Source organism: Sus scrofa, chromosome 17 (assembly GCF_000003025.6).
Source record: "Sus scrofa isolate TJ Tabasco breed Duroc chromosome 17, Sscrofa11.1, whole genome shotgun sequence".
Taxonomy (NCBI): domain Eukaryota; kingdom Metazoa; phylum Chordata; class Mammalia; order Artiodactyla; family Suidae; genus Sus; species Sus scrofa.
In genome coordinates, this window is record NC_010459.5 from 40,808,822 (window position 1) to 40,827,818 (window position 18,997).

At 41.5% G+C, this 18,997-nt stretch overlaps 1 protein-coding gene across 1 annotated transcript in view; it reads left to right on the forward strand.

Annotated features, from left to right (window-relative positions):
* Positions 1,111–18,997, forward strand: part of CTNNBL1 (beta-catenin-like protein 1) — a gene marked incomplete at its 5' end in the record, with an annotated part of 138,913 nt that continues 121,026 nt past the window's right edge. Inside the window, 3 exon segments of the mRNA NM_001315760.1 lie at positions 1,111–1,301; positions 5,781–5,887; positions 15,450–15,589. Of these exon segments, the coding sequence (NP_001302689.1) occupies positions 1,111–1,301; positions 5,781–5,887; positions 15,450–15,589 (438 nt within the window).

Genomic DNA, 18,997 nt, shown 5'->3' on the forward strand with positions numbered 1-18,997 from the left:
TTACTTGCAAGTTGCTAAGATCTTAAATCGTCTCACCATCAGGGGTGGGGGGAGGTAATGATGGGACGTGGTAGAAGTGTAAACAAACCTTATTGTGGTAATCATTTCGCAGTACATACGTGAGTCAAATCATCATGCTGTACCCCTTAAACTTACACAGCGATATACGTCAGTTATATCTCAAGACAGTTGAAAAGTGGTTAAAAATACATACAAAAGCATCTTTTTTGAAGTTCACAGGGAGAGAAGGGTTATAATCTCCACTTGCAGATGAGGCAAGTAAAGCTTAGAGAGGTTGAATGACATGCCCGAAGTCCCACAGTAGTATCCGTGGGAAGAGTGGGGATGCTGGGCTGTTTGATGTCTGGTGCAGAGCTCTTTCTTCTCAGCTCCGAAGCCCATTTCAGTAGTGCCTGGTTTTATGCCGATATAATAGCAAGCGACTGTAAAAACTCCCCCGTGGATTGCACCGTCAGAGGCAAAGCCAAATGCTAACAGGATGGTGGAAAAAGCCCTGGACAAGGAGTCAGGAAGTAGCAGTTCTGTTTTCAGTGCTGCTGCTGGTTTTGTGACCTTGGGTAATATTTGGCCTCTGGGCCTTACTCTACTCTTCTGTAAAGTAGGAATTCAGAGCATTATAGACCCTCGGAAGTTATATATGCAAAATTCTCTATGTGTACTACTTGTGAGTGACGATAATCTTTGACCTGAATTAAAACCCTGTACTGAGGGATTGGTGTTGGGGATTGAATCCTAACTAGTAAATTGAGCCTAACCCAGTGGCCCCGTCTCAAAGTGGCTTTGTTTCCTGTGATTTCTGTATATAAGAGACCTTTTGTAAAGTGCTAAACTTTGGTATTGAAAAAATTCTGTAACCAATAAAAGTCAGCTACCTTGTAGATGACTGAAATCACATGCGTAGACTCATTGAGGGTCTGAAAAATAACCAGTTAGAGCTTTACGTCGTCTGGGGGGAGAAATTGTATGCTCTGATGTTTTCTGTCAGGAAATTCTTGAAACCTTTTGGAATATTTCGTGTGTATGTCCTTTTTTACATCCTTTTCAGCTCTAAAATCCTATTTATTTTCTTTTTTTTTCTTTTTCTTTCTTAGCCCAACAGGGGCACAAAACGTCCCCGGGATGATGAAGAGGAAGAACTAAAAATGCGTCGGAGACAAGCTGGTCCTCGAGAGCGGGGCCGCTACCGGGAGGAAGAACTGACTGTGGTGGAAGAAGTGGATGACGACAAGAAAAGGCTGCTTCAGATTATTGACCGAGATGGCGAGGAGGAAGAGGAGGAGGTAAGGTGGCAGGGATGGGCTGGGAGCAGAGATGCTTGGCTCTGACACAGTATCTATAGGGTGTAATTTGGGGCTAAATACTTAATTTCTCTGAGCTTACCAACTTAATCTGTAAATGGGGTTAAGAATACTTATTTCAGTGTTGACATGAGGTTAAGTGGGATAATGAAGTTGGGAAAGCGTTTTGCAAAGTATAAAGACCATTCCAGATAGAGTTTTTAAATAATTCGGATTATGTGTTATAACCGAGGCCCAAGCGCTGAACTCTGGGGCTGTTGGTGTCAGCTGAGGAGGGTCAGGGAGGCTTCCTAACCTGTACTGAGGACACGTAGAGGGCACTCATTTTTAAGTACAGTTAATAGTCTTTGAAAGAGGATTAGACTTTTATCAAACAAGTGGAAGAAAGGCCTTTCAGGCAGTCGGAATGGCCATGGCTGTAGCCCTGGAACAAAATTGAAGTTCAAGGAGGAGCTAAGGGATTAGGTATTTAGATGTGATTGAAAAAATACGGTTTAGGGAAGGAGATCCCCAGGGCCCTCTCTGTTTGCTGTCCCTCAAGGTGCCTTCGGGCCTTTGCACTCACTTTTGCCCCTGGACCTTTTCTTTTTTTGGTCTTTTTAGGGTCACACCCGCAACATACAGAGGTTCCCAGGCTAGGGGTCAAATTGGCGCTGTAGCTGCTGGCCTACACCACAGCCACAGCAACTCCAGATCCGAGCCGCATTTGCGACCTACACCACAGCTCACGACAATGCCAGATACTTAACCCACTGAACGAGGCCAGGGATCGAACCTGCATCCCCATGGATCCTAGTCAGATTTGTTTCCGCTGAACTCCCCCGGACCCTTTTTTCACTGCCGTGCCCTCTGCTGGCGTGCTCTGCTTCCCCTAATGCTTTACATGGCTGGTTTCTTCTCATTCTGGTCTCAGTTGAGACGTTTCCTCCTCAGAGAAGTCTTTGCTGTCTCTGAGGTAGCTCTGCAAGTCTTCTCTCATTCTCTTATCCCTTTTTTCTGTAAATTGTCTTCACAGCCCTTATCATGATCTGAAATTCCTATTTGTTTATTTCACTCCTTTGTTGTCCTCTCTCCAACCTCCTTTGAAAACAGGGACTGGCTCTGTTTTGTTCACAGTTATATCTCTAGCACTCAGAGCAATGCCTAGCTCTTGGTGTAGGCCTTTAACAAATATTTATTGAATGAATAAATGAATGAAGCTGAAAAGAATGGAGATAAACTATCCGTGATTAACATGACCTTACCTTTGTGCCTTGTTAAATCCTTAAGGATGTTATTTCCGCAACTTGTATGTTATTTCACTCTGGCATTTTGTTCAGTATGAATTATGGAAATAGATTCTTAAGAGACAGCTGTTTTTTGGTTCCTCAAAGACATGATGCTAAGTGCTAAGTTTGGATCAAGAAAATGAAGCTGGAATGTGAATTTGAGAAGGAAAGAAAAAATTGTTCATTTTCCAAAAAGGTCTTTACTGTGTCGTGACAGTAACTCTCTCCTCATTAGGATTTGCACCAGTGCTCATTTGGGGGTCTGCCCCTAAAAGATGGTGCACTTTGGAAATCTGTGCTGGGAGACAGTCCTGAATCACCTCTCTGAGGGCAGCAGCCCTGCCAGCCGTAGACAAACAGTGTGTGTAGCCCTTCTTCGCTTCCTCCCTCCCTCCTCCCCAGCTTCTGCTCAATCTGTTAGCCCTGCAGCAGCAGTTAATTGGCAGGTATAATTCCCGTGTCGGGCAAGGCTGGTACTGGAGGATTAGGATAGTAGCTGTCATGGGTAAATGCTTTCTAGCCTGGGAGACAGAAATGCAATGTGGGACCAGCCCTTCTGTTAAGGGACAGGGAAAAAGAGATCGCTTTGTAAAAATGACACATGGAAGGCTACAAGTCCAGGAGTTATTTTCTCACTGCCACCAAAGTCCCATTTGATGAAAAACAAGTGATGTTTGCCCTGGTAAAGTCACGTGAGCTTGTAAAATATTATTGTCCTTTTTGTGCTACATCACCAGCATTCATCTTTCTGAAATCTCCCTCTGGTTTCTGACGTTGAGCTATTGGAGATACTGCTGTGGCCGATGACTAAGACTGATAATTCAGTTTTTCCTCAGTGCTGGAGAGAAATTAAAGGAGGGAAGGCCAAACCCTGGAGAGGCTGAGACTTTGGGAATCCTATGAGAGCTGTATTATTAACACGAATAAGGTGTTTTTTTTTTTTTTTTCCCCTGTTCTACAGGGGGGATAGGATATTAGCTAGGGGAAAGAAGAGCAGTGGATATTGAGAGGTTGCTGGAAAGTGATTTAACCCTTTCCTAGAAATTTGAATTATTTTAGTTAAATCCCAGTGGTTAAGTTTGGTACATTAACAGTAGTGCTAGTAGTTACAGTAAGAGTTTGCATTAATTGTGTCATATAGATTATAAAAGTTTTATGTACCTCATCTCTTTAAGTCATCATTATGACCTTGAAAGATAGAAATGTTTTCTCCCGTCTCTCCCTTCCTTCCTTCCACCAGGCAGTGTCATTGGAGAGTCAACAGTGATTAAGTCGACATGGGCCACCACCAGGGGCCTGGGGTGGGAGAGGTTATCTGGGCCAAATCCCGCCAGATCTTCCTCTTGTAGGTCATTTGAAGGGCTTGGGATTTGATTCTGAATGCCAAGTGGATGAATTCAGGAGGACTGATGAGGTAGAATTAATTAGCCTTGGTGAGGATTTAAAGATGATATTCAGCAAAGTAATGTTGCTTTGTGGCTAGTAAGTAGTGCAGCTAAGCCTGGGGTCCTGAGCCAGGGAGGGCGCTGACTTCAGTTTTTATCAGGTCAGGGATCCTCTCTCTAAAGCTGTAGATACTGGAGAGTGAGTGAGAGTCCAGCAGAGTGCCTTAGGTCCAGGAGTCATTGATAAAATCTAAGAAATGTGTCGAATGGCTAGAATGAATTTATAGGATCTCCCATTAACTCAACATATGAAAATTGAAATTTAGTAAAATAATAGCTAGCATTTTGGGGTGCTTAAAAAATTATGGGATGATTCACTGCTTTCGAAAAGATTCTATTTCCGGTTCTTTTAATAGCAGTTTCTTGATTGCTTTTAGGTGTGAGTTATGGTCAGTGACTATGAAGCTGTGAAGCTAGGAGTTGGGAGAGTGTTGAAGAGTCAGAGTGCATTAGAGCACATTACTTTTTTTTTTTTTTTTTGCTACAATGCTTTATTTTCCATTTAAAATTTATCTTGGCTTTATTTTGCTTGCACTCAGGTATTTTGCAAAGTAGTGTTTTGAATATTTTTAAAATGTATATGTAATTGAAGTACAGTTGATTTACAGTGTTGTTTCTAGTATATAGCGTAGTACAGCATAGTACTTTAAACTGGAAAATAAACTGAGAAGAAATCATTTCTAAAATTTTAGTGTAGATTTCTGGGGGGGGAATGATTCTGTTTTCCAAAAAAAAAAAAAAAAAAAAAATCACTTTTTTTTTTTTTTAAACTTTATAGATTTTATTCCAGTGTGTGAAGCAAGAAAACTCTGTTTGGTCTACTAGCTTTTTTATGCTTCCTCTGGATGAAGTTACTCAACTCTTATTGTTATATCGGGATTCCAGGTAGCTGTCTGATTCCCTTCTCAGCAGCTAGCAAGGACTCGATACAGGAATGTATAAGAAACACAAAGCAGTGACTCTTGCTAATTAACAACCATTCTTACCTTTTGAGTGTACAAAAATGGGCTGTAAGTTGAATTTGACCTGTGGACCATAGTTTGCTAGCCCTTGGTGTGGGGAAAAGATTGTGGCCCACTGTCCACTGACTCAGGAGGGTTTGACCTTGAACAAGTTCTTCTAAACCTCTGGTTATCTTACAGGTACAACAAAAGAGAAGGACGAGATAACAGTTAAATACACATGTAATATTATTGATCACTCCATACCGTACAGCCTGCTCAAGAAATATTTGTTGAATGAGTGCATCTTTAATACCTTAAACTAAACTTCCTGTGCTAGACGTGAGATACAGTTTTTTTTTTTTTTTTTTTTTTTTCCTGCTATTTCTTTGGGCCGCTCCCTCGGCATATGGAGGTTCCCAGGCTAGGGGTCGAATCGGAGCTGTAGCCACCAGCCTACGCCAGAGTCACAGCAACGCGGGATCCGAGCCTCGTCTGCAACCTACCCCACAGCTCACGGCAACGCCGGATCGTTAACCCACTGAGCAAGGGCAGGGACTGAATCCGCAGCCTCATGGTTCCTAGTCGGATTCGTTAACCACTGTGCCACGATGGGAACTCCAGATAAAGTTTTGATGCAAAGTCGTTGTGATGTAGAGCCTCTTCCTAATGGGGGAGATAAAGCATGTACTGTGCACTCCACCCAGAAAGGTGAGCATGGCTCGTAAGAGCCGCGGGAAAGGAGTAGTGATAGTGAAGAAGAAATCACTTTGGACTGAAATTGTTGCATTTGTCCCTTTGCACCAGGAGGAACCACTGGATGAAAGCTCAGTGAAGAAAATGATCCTTACATTTGAAAAACGATCGTATAAAAACCAAGAGTTACGGATCAAGTTTCCAGACAATCCAGAGAAGTAAGGCTCGGTTTTGCTGTTTTTGCCCCTTCCCCTCTGAGGTGTTTTGTTTGCTATTTTCCTTTGGCTCTTTGTGTGTCTTGTCTGCTTCAGTTTCTGTGATTTGGCTCAGGAGTCCCAGGATGACCCACATGTTAGGGAAGTCACTGGAAGTACTCACAGGACTTGGGGGTACACAGTAGGACCAGCAGGGGGAAAGGACACATCAGGCTGTCTGGAGACGTTCAGTACAAGCTTCCTGGGTTTCTCCTTCCCACTGGGAGGAGTCAGGCAGACATGCCACTTTTTCCACCAGTGACATACATCATCACAAGTGCAGTGTTTCTGTTTAGGGAAGCCCATTTGAGACTCTGAGACAAGGGTATATCTCTTGAAGACAGATCATGGCATCATCTGCCCGGAGTAACTACCAAAATTCCAAACTCACAGAAGGAAGGCAGATGTTCAGTGTCCCAGGTAGGTCCCGGGTCCCAGCCTAGGACCAGGCCCTTCTAAACATCAGGCCTATTATGTTAACTCCTTTTTTTTTGCATTCTTCTCAAGGCCCAAAGAAAACCATGGCTGCCATTAGTGATAGCTTGACTGTGGAAAAAATGTCAAAGGTTTTGGGGTTAGACAGATAGGGGTGTGACTCCCACATGACCTTGAGTAAATCACTTTCTTAGCCTTGGGTGTCTCATCCGTGTCAAGAAATAGTACCTCCCCAACAGAGATTTTGTGAAGAATAAGCAAGATTAATGGAAAGTGTTTAGCTCAGTACCTCGCATATAGTAAATGTTCAGGAAATGATAGTTGATATGGTTGTAACCACTGTCAAGTGCTCTAATGAGGAATCTGATAACTTGCAATCAGTTTTGAATTCTAAGTAATTGGATTTTCTTATTTATACAAATTTTAATGTCCTAAATCTCTCTTTCCCTTCCTATCTGAAATATAAGTAGAGCTCTATGGGAGCAAGAAGGAAGAAGCCATGAATACCAAGTAGGGGAGAGTGCTTCACAGAAGAGGTGGTATTTGAGCTGGGCCTTGAAGAGTGGTCCTTAGGCTGAGAAAAACATGGAAAGGCATGCCAGGCAATGTGACTAGCGTGAACAAAGGCACAGAGGTTTCAGAGGGCATACAGTTCTCGTGGCAACCTGGTATGGTCCACTGTGTTCTCTCTGTACCTTAGATGAGGAGGTGGGGAGAGGAGAACCTGGTTCCTGGACCCAGGGCCACAGCCCCCTTAGACAGTAGGAGTAGCTGGATCAGAGCTCAGCTTTTCTAACACCAGAGTCCTATCAGGTTTTGTGCTGACCTCTACCATACAGTAATTGAATTTGTCATACTTCTCTGTGTGTGTGTGTGATTATATAAATAATAAATGAATAGATTATAATCATAAAAAATACCAATGTGTATTCTATTAGTAGAATGAAAAAGGAAAGCCCTCCTTCGGTGCACTGACCCGCTTTCTGTTCCTCTAGAGATAGCACCTTGAACACTGCTGAGAATATCCTTTTTTTTTTTTTTTGCTATTTCTTGGGCCACTCCCGCGGCATATGGAGGTTCCCAGGCTAGGGGTTGAATCGGAGCTGTAGCCACCGGCCTACACCAGAGCCACAGCAACTCGGGATCCGAGCCGTGTCTGCAACCTACACCACAGCTCACGGCAACGCCGGATCGTCAACCCACTGAGCAAGGGCAGGGACCGAACCCGCAACCTCATGGTTCCCAGTCAGATTTGTTAACCACTGCGCCACGATGGGAACTCCAGAATATCCTTTTTAATTGTTTTCTGTACATTTATTTACATATATATGTAAATATACAATTTTTCTCCTACCTCAATCATACTATACATATTCTGCACCTTAATTTTTTTGGTTACATAACAGAAGATCTTTCAATGTTGTAATTGAAATGGCAGCCGTGGCCAATTTTCTTTGGGCCTTGAGAAGAATGCAAAAAAAAGGAGTTAATAATGTAATAGGTAACATGCATATTTACCTTATGTTTTGTGTCCAGTGCATAGTGTTTGATGGTATAGAGATGTTATGATTTATTTATTCTTTTTCTATAGAAGGACATTTGGCTATTTTAAATATTGGCTTTTATGAACAATGCTGTAGCAAATCTCCATGTACGTGTGTCTTAATGTGCATGTATTTCTATAGGAGACGTACTAAATGGTGACTTCCCAGGTTGAAGGGCATGCGCATTTTAAACTTTGATAGCTACTGCCACACTCCCCACACTCCCCACTGTGTCCTTTAATTCTCCCATGAGCAGGTCTCTTTCCCTCTGTTGTTGCCCACAATGAATTCGATCTGTCTTTAACATCTTTGCCATTTGTTTGATTGATATTTCTTTACTCAGCGGTCTTTTGGCATTAGACACTGTGTTCCTTTTAGGAGGTGGACTGTTTATTGTCTCTATAGTGCCTAGTACAGTACCTGTCATTCTGTAGGTTCTCAGTAACCATGAGAGATCTTACAGAGTTGATGTGATATTTACTACATTCCTGCTGCTTGGAACCTAAGGATACATTATGAGGCAGCTATGCCATAGGTTGATGGCACTGGAACTTTAAGAAATCCAGTTTACTTCTTGGAATGCCAGTATTGCCTTTGCCCACCTGGTGGGTACACTTCTGTCACTTTAGATTATATAAGTAATAAATGAATAGATTATAATCATAAAAATATTTCTGCATTCACCGATGTTCGAGTGTTCTAATTCATGAATGGATTTTAAGAAAATGTTATTTTATTTAAAAATATCTACAGTGTTTTCCATTCAGACAAAATTTATGTACTATTTTAGTTTTTAAATCTAAACATTTGAAAATTGAAATTATGCATAAGGAACATTTTTCTTTTCAATGTGCAAAAGCAGTTAGGAAACTACATTGTGTTTTAACCTTGAGTTCTTGAATTCTTACTGATGCAGTGTCTTTTTATAATTCTCTAGACCAGCGAGGTGCAATTAAGATGAAAATTGCTAGAGCATATTTGAATGAAACTTTCCGGTTGAGATCAGAAACATTCAAATTTATTTTCCCATATATGCAATTGTCATTTTGATTGCATACCAAAAAGTGCCTCTCTTCATTTGGCTGCGTTTCAGATTCAATTGACAATTCTCCTTATGCAGCCTCTACTTTGCACCGTGTGATCTTTCTCCCACACATCACATTGAGTAGAGTTGCTATTTCCCTAGTAAGTCCTTTAGTAGTTTTTCTCTTCATTTTTGCAGGGGCAGGATTGGTTTAGTGGTTCTCAGATTTTTTAGCCTCAGGACCCCTTAGCACCCCTAAATTATTGAGTACCCCAAAGTGCTTATTTTAGAAAATTCTAGAGTATACATGCAAGCATTTCATTAGCCATTAGAGCAGTGATATCATCACATGTTGTATAGTCCTTTGAAAAACTGCTATACACTCCTGGGAGAATACGAATGAAAAAGGCAAACAATGTTTTGGAGTTAGTATAAAAATAATTTTTATTTTATCAATCCCTGACAGGATTTCTAGCCACCTCTACCCTGCCCCTGTAGTTCCAGGACCACACTTCCACACTTTTTTTTTTTGGTCTTTTCTAGGGCCATACCTGCGGCATATGGAGGTTCCCAGGCTAGATGGTCGAATCAGAGTTGTAGCCGCCTGCCTATACCACAGCCATAGCAACATAGGATTCGAGCCGCATCTGCGACCTACACCACGGCTCCTGGCAATGCCAGATACTTAACCCACTGAACGAGGCTAGGGATCGAACCTGCATCCTTGTGGATCCCAGTCAGATTTGTTTCTGCTGAGCCACTACCGGAACTCCGTTTTTGTTTTTGTTTTTGTTTTGTCTTTCCAGGACCACACTTTGAGAACTGATTTAGCTGGGTGGAGGAAGCATCCTGTTCTCTGGGCACTTATAGCTGGTCTTGTGACTGCAGGAGCATTCATTAGTTTCTTTTGCTTTTATGCTATTTTTGAGTATTGCTGGTCATTTGCTAACATTCACTTTTGCAGTTGAAGGAGAACATCCTGCTGGTCTGAAGCAAATTGTACACGGACAGGCCAGCAGAATATTCGCCTTCACACCAGATGGAATCACTGACCCCATCTCAGCCTGGGTTACTGTTTTAATATGTTGCTCTATTGCTTTCCCATTGACCTCTAACTTGATCCTTCCCTCCAGCTGAGAGTCATCTTGTTGCTGAAGGTATGCCTAATCCCTGGCTAGCCCTCTGCAAATACTGTAGTGCGTGCTTTAAATGAGTAGGTTTATACTTTTGTCAGCAAAAGGAGAATTGTCTTTGTTTTACCATAGCAAACTTAGGGTCTCTAGATTCATTGATTACCTACTATGTGCCAACAATTGTTAGGCACTTTATTTATTATCTCTCTCTCTCTTTTTTTTTTCCACAGCCGCACCTGTAGCATATGGAAGTTCCCGGGCTAGGGGTTGAATTGGAGATGCAGCTGCAGGCCTGCACCACAGCTAGGCATCTGCAGCCTATGCCTCAGCTTGTGGCAACACTGGACCCTTAACCCACTGAGTGAGGCTAGGGATCGAACCCAAATCCTCACAGAGACAACATCAGGTCCTTAACCTCCTGAGCCACAATGAAAACTCCTATTTATTATCTCTTTTAATGCTCATATAATTCAACTAGGAAGATTAAGGAAATTGAGTTTTAGAGATGTTAGTTAATTTTCTTTGTCTCCTTTGACAAGATTAGAGGCCAGTACTCTGTGTTCCAATGACAATTTTCTTGGGCAACACTGGATATCTTTGCAATTAATTATAGGTAATAGGTTGTTTATATTTGTGCCAGACGCTAGGAGCTTGGTGAGGAGCAGCTGGGATTACTTCGTTACCTGTTTTTTTTTTTTGTCTTTTGTCTTTTTTTTTGTTGTTGTTGCTATTTCTTGGGCCGTTCCCGCAGCATATGGAGGTTCCCAGGCTAGGGGTTGAATCGGAGCTGTAGCCACCGGCCTACACCACAGCCACAGCAACGCGGGATCCGAGCCGCGTCTGCAACCTACACCACAGCTCACGGCAATGCCGGATCGTTAACCCACTGAGCAAGGGCAGGGACCGAACCGCAACCTCATGGTTTCTAGTCGGATTTGTTAACCACTGCGCCACGACGGGAACTCCTACTTCGTTACCTGTTATATCCTCAGTACCTAGCACAGTGACCGGCTCGTAGTGTGTGCCCATAAGTACTTACTGACACACTGTTACGGGTAAGACAGCCAGTAAATCATGTGACTGGGGTGCAGCTCAGGTCAACCTCATTCCCAAATCCAGGCGCTTCCCACTATATCCCACTGCTCATGTAACACAGGACCTCAGTGGTATTTTTATATTTCCCTGCTCACAGCTGACGTTCTGCTTGTTTTGTTTTAGTGATTTTCTGACTTCCTAAACTTAAAGATATTTGGTTAAGATTGCATATTTAATGGGAGAAGAATTTCCAAGTTGGAAGGGACTGAAAGGAATGGTCCGTTTCTCCTATCTAATTCTTGGTTTTTTATATCACCCTTTATTAATTACCTCCAGTGACAAGGAGCTAACTTTCCAAAGAAACCCATTTCATCATTTGGCAGCTCTGATTCTTAAGATTTCAACCTAGAATGAAATAAGAATTTCAGCAAATCCTCACACGAGAGGATATCTAGACTCCATATAATCTCAATTGCTTTCTTGAATTAGTTTCCATGTCCCTCCTAAAGTATGGTTCCTGTAGCAAATGTCACAAACTTTTAGGGTCATCTAATCATCATAACTCTTATCTTGTCTTCTTTAAGCAGCCTAAAAGCACAGCAGCATTTGTGGCAGCTCCTTTCCCCTGCTCCTTCATTTGACAGTCAACTGCTAAATTTCTGCAGTGGACCAGGGACTATGCCCAGCGCTCGGTGTCCAGTGACACTGAGAGCTAGTCTCTGTCCTAGCTGAACCGTCTTATAGTCTGATTTGTATTGTGGTTCCAGTTGATTAAAACCATCAAGTCCTTTCTACACATGTCCTCTTTCTTACATTCCATCTTTCCTGCTCCATCCATTTGTACTTGACTTTTGGTTCAGTGCATTCTCCACCTGGATCCTAGATAATTTTCCTCCTATTAGATTTGGTCCATCACCATTGCCTGTCAGGGACTGTTTGAATCAAGTCTGTCAGCAGCTGTGTTCTCTGTAAGCTTTGTTATATGACATTTGTTAAGTTCGCTTTTATATGTCTTCACCCAAGTGGTTAATCAAAAAATAACAACGAGATAATATAGTTGATCTAAACAGGCCTAAGGATGGAGCCCTACAGGATACTCACCAGGAGCTTCTCTCCAGGCTGATATTCATTCACTGATTATCACTCAGGTCTCCAGATCTCTTCCTTGGATTCAGCATGATTTTATTACTGTTTGGTTCCCAGTCTCCCTCGCTAATTTTTCCTGGTGAACTGTAAACATCTTTTGTCAAGTTACTCTCAAGAAATCAGATATTTTTTCAAACTGCCTATGTAAGGTAAATGAGCCTTAGCAGTTTGCTGAGCCACTTAGATTCAAAGATTATATAGATCTACTGCCCCATGGAATATCTGAATTTTGCACCAGCCCTTCCAAGGCATGATTCTGATTTGGCTTCCACACTTTAGGTAATGGGAAACTAGCGACTTAAAAGGTAATCTATTTGTAAGCACAGTTGTAGAATTAAAAAAAAAAAAAGGCGGTCTTGACAAAAATTATTTTGAAATTTACTTGGAATAATAAGCAGGGAGAATAGACAAGGAGACAGTCAAAAAAAGGTTAACATGGGGTACTTTGCAGTAACAGACATAAATATACTGCAACAACAGTACAGAAGTGTGGGCCTGGCTCAGGAATTTGCCAACAAATCAATGAAATGGGATGAAAAGCCCATAAACAGATTAGAGTACACATTAAAATCTAGTATATGATTGAGGTGGCTTTTCTTCAGATGTGTGGAAAAAAGATAGATTATGGTATTGGGGCATTTGGCCAGGCATTTGCAGAAAATAAAGTTAGATCTTTACCCTATAGTATATGCTGAAATAAATTTCAGTTTTATCACTCCTAAACATTTAAATATGTATAAACCTAAACATACACCATAAAATATATCTGATCTTAGCATTAAAAAACCTTATCCAGAATACATGTAAAATAGAGTTCATAAGACACAGATTTGACTAATTTAAAACGTTTATGTTAGAAAGCACAATGCACAAATTAAAGGGCAGATACTTTTCTCTCACTCTCTTTTTTTTTTTTTGCAACATATGACAGAGATTAATTTCCTTAATGTATAAGGGTGCATGTAAATCAGTAAGTAAGATGAGCACCCTGCTATAAAGATGGGCAAGGGAGAAATGCGAGTAGCTGGTAAAACTTAACAAAATTTTAACCATCATGGTATCAGAAATGTGAAATTTTTAAAAGTTACATTTCCCATCTCTAATTGGAGCTTTTATGTAGATAATAACTGTGTTTTGAAGAGGACAAGAAGGGAAACAGGGACTTCATACACCGTTGGTACCTTTCTGGCGGGATATATCAAAATCTGTTAAGTTATGCACACTCTTTGACTTGGTCTTTTCCTTCCCGGGACTTAGCCTACCACCGTAATTACGAACACAGGCATCATTTGTTGTAAGAGGGGAAATGGAAACCATCTGAATGGCTGACCAAGGGGGACTGGTACAGTAAATTGTAGTACATCTACACAAGAGCGTACGTACCATGTAGCTTTTTAAAATGTATTGTTTAGAATAGGAATTTCCGATGGGCTTCGTCTCCTGTCTTCTCTCGGTGATTGATGGGTTGTCTTTCCTTGGAACACTAGGTCGAGAAGGACTCTGGAGCCATGTCTGGGCTCAGCAGGGGAGATACTGGGAGAGGAAGGCCTGACAGCTGTGTCAGATCCTAGCTTCCCCAGTTGTAGGAGAATGTTTAATGATAAGAGGAATGTTCGGCCTATGTTAACAACAGCAAACATTGTGTTTAGACTGGATACCACAAGGCGAGTTTTGATTGGGGGGAAGGCTCTGAGTTGAGAAACATGACTTAAACATACCAGAGTATTCTCTGTGGTTACTTCTGGTTAATAAGATTATGGGTGATTTCTCTTTACTTTTTGAGGGCTTATCTTTCTTTTCCCAGTTTTCTATAAAAAGTAGTATTTTATAATCAGAAAAAATATATAAATGGTAAAATTAAAGATAGTAATGGAGAAAAACAATGGTAAGGGCTATTGTCTAAAATATGGCCATGTTTTAAAGAAGCATTATTGTCTCCAGATTTTGTGCTGGTAGAATCTGTAGAGTTCTGGAGAGGGGGTATTTTCCCAGCTCCTCAGCCTCTGGATGTTGACAAGCCCTTCATGACTTCAAGAGTCCCTGCTTATGCTCCTTTTCTTTGTGGCCTCAATTCATTTAAGCAGGACAAAATGAATTGAGGCCACAAATATAGACAAAAGATGTAATTCCTGTCTTTAGGAAGCGTACATTCTAGAAGTGAAGGCAGACGTATTATAATAATAGTAGAAGGTGTAACAGTAGTAGTAGAAATGAAAGCAAACATAGTGCTTTTTGTATAACGGACATTTTTTCAAGTCCTTTATGCTTTATACTCATTTACTTTTTATGCAACTTTATTGTCCCCTTTGTTATGGAGTTGAAGAAACTGAGGCATAGACAGGCTAAGTAAGTGGCCAAGTGAGGTTCAAAGGCAGGTAGTCTGGCTGGAGAGCCTGCTTAACTACTGATTATTCTCAGTCAGGTATTATTCATTTGCTTTACATGGATTAGCTCATTTCCTTCTCAGGACAAACCTGTCTTGTTCATCAAAGGCTTAGTGGGCATTTCTTCTATGTCAAATTCTGGGGGAGGACATGCAGAGGTGAATGCAAAGTAGTTCTGTTCTTAGTGCCTGGGTATATGTTTGAGGAAAGGTTCAGGTGTGGAAATGTGAGTAAAATGTCACACTATTTAAGGTATGGTGGTGACTGAAGGATGCCAGACTAGATCTACTTTACTTTGGTATCTTCTTCTTAATCAGCTCCCTGGAAGGTGTGTCGGGGTGGGGGGAGGTATTCGCGATGGCAGCAGAATCTGTTTTTTCCTTTGGGTAAAGGGAACAGTTGGCCCTTGATCTGAAGTGGCAAGTAAGAGAAGCCCTTTCTGGAATAGTAGAGTAACTATGTTCAGGGCAGCAGAGGGAATTGCCATACATACCAACGGGTAATGGTAGCTAATCCACAGGACCGGTGGGCAGATCATTAAATGCCGCAAAATGCTTTGGGAGCCTCTAAAAGGCAACTTGTGACTACAAGAGTAAGGGGAACCCTGTAATGAGTTCTGAATCCAAGATTGATTTTTGTAATGAGGAAATCGATTTCCCAAGGAAATTGTGTGACAGTATGATGTTTGGATGAGCCTACTTCTTGGTTGGTCTGTTGTGGACACTTTGACAGATTGTCCGTCTGTGTGGATTATATTGCTGTTTGCTGTTCACTGCTAATAGTACCCCTTCCCTTTCAAAGAAGCTGTCTTGTTTTCTCTCCTAGGTTTATGGAATCTGAGCTGGACCTAAATGACATCATTCAGGAGATGCATGTGGTGGCCACCATGCCAGACCTGTACCATCTTCTGGTAGAGCTGAATGCTGTTCAGTCTCTTCTTGGATTGCTTGGCCATGATAATACAGATATCCTTTCAGCTCTGTCTTCAGTAAGAAGGCGAACATGTTGGGGGAATACTGTTTACTTCCTTTTCCTGTCTGTCTCTGCTGATCTCTGCTGTCACGTCTGGTGTTCTGTTTTCATTCTGATTATCTCCCATCTTGAAACACACACTGCTCTTTACTCCTTTGAAAGTCTGTTTTTTTATCTATTAATAAGTCTTGGGTAATCCTTAATTATCATATTTGTTCTTTATTAATATTAGAATTCATTGTGATGTTATCTGTTCGTATATTAACAACATGAATTTTGTTAGGATCTTGATTTGGGAGCCCATTATCTAGGCAGGGCCAGACAGGATTTGGATCTGTTGATTTAGACATCAGTCTGCACACAGATGGTTCAGTGGAGTTGAGACAAGAGGAGGCAGTGAACCCTGGTGGAAAGCACATTGGAATGTCCAGGAAGACAGGGATTTAATCTGTTTTGTCTACTGCTAGATTCCCAATTCCTTAGAAAAAAAAAGGTGGGCGCACAATAACATTTAGTATTTGTTGAATGAGCATTAGACCTAAACAACACTGTAGGTTCGACTCCAGGCTTCATTTCTTATATGAAATTTGGTGCCCCTCCAGCCCTTATTTTTCTCATGTGCAAAGTAGATAGTTACATTTTCTCATGTACAGAGTAGATAGTTATATTGCTGGGTGTAACCAGACATGGATACCTTAAGGTTTATCAGCCACAGGGCATAGAATATTAAATTATTGAAGGATCTGAAAATTGTGAATTCTATTTCTTTTTTTTTTTTTTTTTTTGGCTGTGCCTGCAATACGCAAAAGATGCCAGGCCAGGATTGCACCCACCCCACAGCAGCAACCCAAGCCGCGCGGTGACCATGCTGGATCCATAGCCTGCTCTGCCACAAGAGAACTCCTGTGAATTCTTTTTTTAAAATTTTAAAACAAGGTGACTTGTTTTCAATACCTAAATGCTCTAGACTCTTCTGTGGGAATGATACGGTGTATATTCGTGGATGGCATTTAGTAAGAAAAAGAAAACTGTACATATAAACTTCTGTTTTTCAGTGTTTTTAAGAGGATTAAAGTAGTTCATGTAAGTGCTGAGCAGTTTCTGATACGTAGTAGGTACTTCGTATGGTACTTTTAACTGAATGTGATCATGACTTCCAAAACCTTTTTATACTTTGTCTTCGCTGTCAAAGGGACAACTGTTTTAGTGGAAAAGGTTTTTGATGTGCCTGTGGTCGGGGTTATGGTCATTAAAGCAAATTCTCTTCCAATAGTTGTTCTGTTTGAATCCAGATTTCTGAAGATAAGAGACAAATGTAGTTAGTCTGCTTGAGTGATATTCATGGGGAATCTGCTGCTGCTTCATGTTATTTTCATCTTTCTGGTAATCTCTCTCCTGAGAGCAAGTCTAACTGGATTCTTTCCTGCCTGATAATTCTCCTAGAAATAAATCAGTGAATAATTTTAATGCAGGCTTCTTGACGGGTGATCTTAAGCTATTTCTGATACTTCATGTAATGTTAGGCAATGTTAAAAATCACTCTGTCTGCCCCCAGATTGATAAATATGTTCTCCAGGCTTCACCATGAGGTTCTGGGTTGTATGAGAACCCTAGTCAAGTAGCTTGCTTCTGGGTGAACTCGGTAGGGGTTTCATAAATTCGTTTGATAGACATGCTTTGAGTGCTTATATGTATCGAGCACCGTGCGAGACCCCGAGGAACCATAGGCTGCACTGATGCTCAAGCAGCATCCATCAGTAAACAGTGGGTATCTAGCATATGGTTGGCCATATTCGGGGTACTAATTGGTCCTACAGAGTCAGTAACCAAGAGTTCTATTGTGACTTCACCTTTCAGTTCACCTACAGAGTGATAGGTTTTCAGAACCCAAGCAGACCTTTGGATTAGTCCAGTACCTTGTTTTTTCACCTAGTGACAAGTCAGTCCGAGGTCTCAGTGTTGGACAGCCAGCTGTCAAGGTTGAGGCTGGCACTCCAGGCCCCTGATTTCCAGTCCAGTGTCCTTTCTAATGCACCTCGAGTCGTCCCTCTAGGATGACAGAGGTGCACAGTCGCCTTTAACCTTCTGTATTAATCCAGAAATCACCTCTTTTGTTTCTGGAAACACATCTCTCATTCTTTTTTCTATTCCTGCTAACTCAAAATAATAGTGGCAGCTTTCTGAAGATACTGACATTTTGCTGATTCACCAGCCTGGTTCCTGCTGGGGAGAAGACTGACACAAGAAGTGTGCTCGACATCGGCATACTTGGGAAAGGCAAGGGCACAGATGTTCCAAGTTGTTAAGTTCTGGTCTTTAAAAAGGAAAAGAGAGAGGAAAAAAAAAACAAAACCTCCCCCTATAATAACTTTGACAGACTGCCATTTCCCTCCTGTTTTCTGCTAGCTAAACTGTTTTTTCCCCTCTTGTCTGCTCACCTTCACCCGGCTGCCCTAATGATATTTTTTTAAAATCTGATTTGTAATTATGCCCTATGTCGGATTTAAAGTGCATTTGAAATTTTTTCAATTACCTAATTTTAATTAGACGTAGCAATTAGGGTAAATGTCATCCTCCTCAAAGTACCATTTTTCCTGAAAGTGGTTTCAGGAAAGGGTAGGTCTTCTCAACTTGGCACCTAACATCTCCTCCATCAGTTGGAACGTGGATCTCCTGGTAGCACTGCACTCTGCTTCTTGTCTTATCTGTGATCTATAATGGAAATTTTTCTTCAGGAAACGGTTGTTAACAATTTACTGTTGTACAGCTGTAACTGCCCGAAACACCTTACCATGAATAAACAATTTCATGGCAGTCACGACTTAAATTTTTAATCTTTTTTAACTCTTCATTTATCACCCAAGACCATACATGGCTGGTCCTATTCCCAGCGAACACAGGTCATCTTTGCTTTGTCCTTCTCTGAGAAAACATAAACTATAGGGATTTTAATTGGATCAGAGTCTGGTTTGTTGTAACCTTAAGAGGCAGAGGATGTGAGAAAACAGCTTGTGCCTCGTCCTTTCAACCGTGAGAAGCAGCTTCAGAGTTTATTCTGGCGCTCTGCATCACTGCTGCTGGTGAGGGCTTGTCAGCGCTTCTGTGCCTGTCTCTCCCCTTGAGAGGCTGGAGCCCAGCCATCGGCTGGCTGTGGAGTGGAATTCTGGTCTGTGAAGAGCACCTCTGGGGGTGAGGGGCAGAGAGGGAGGGGCACACCCCTCACGCAGTGTCGAAGAGTCGCTCTGAATGCACGAGGAGGGAACACAAAACAAGGTGGGCTCCAACAGCTGCCGCATTTTAGAAATACTGCTTTGTAACACAATTTTCCCTTTAAAGTAAATCATTCAAACATGTTTAGAGCCCTTTTCTTGTGAACCTTTTGGAGTGTTTCTACAGAAAAA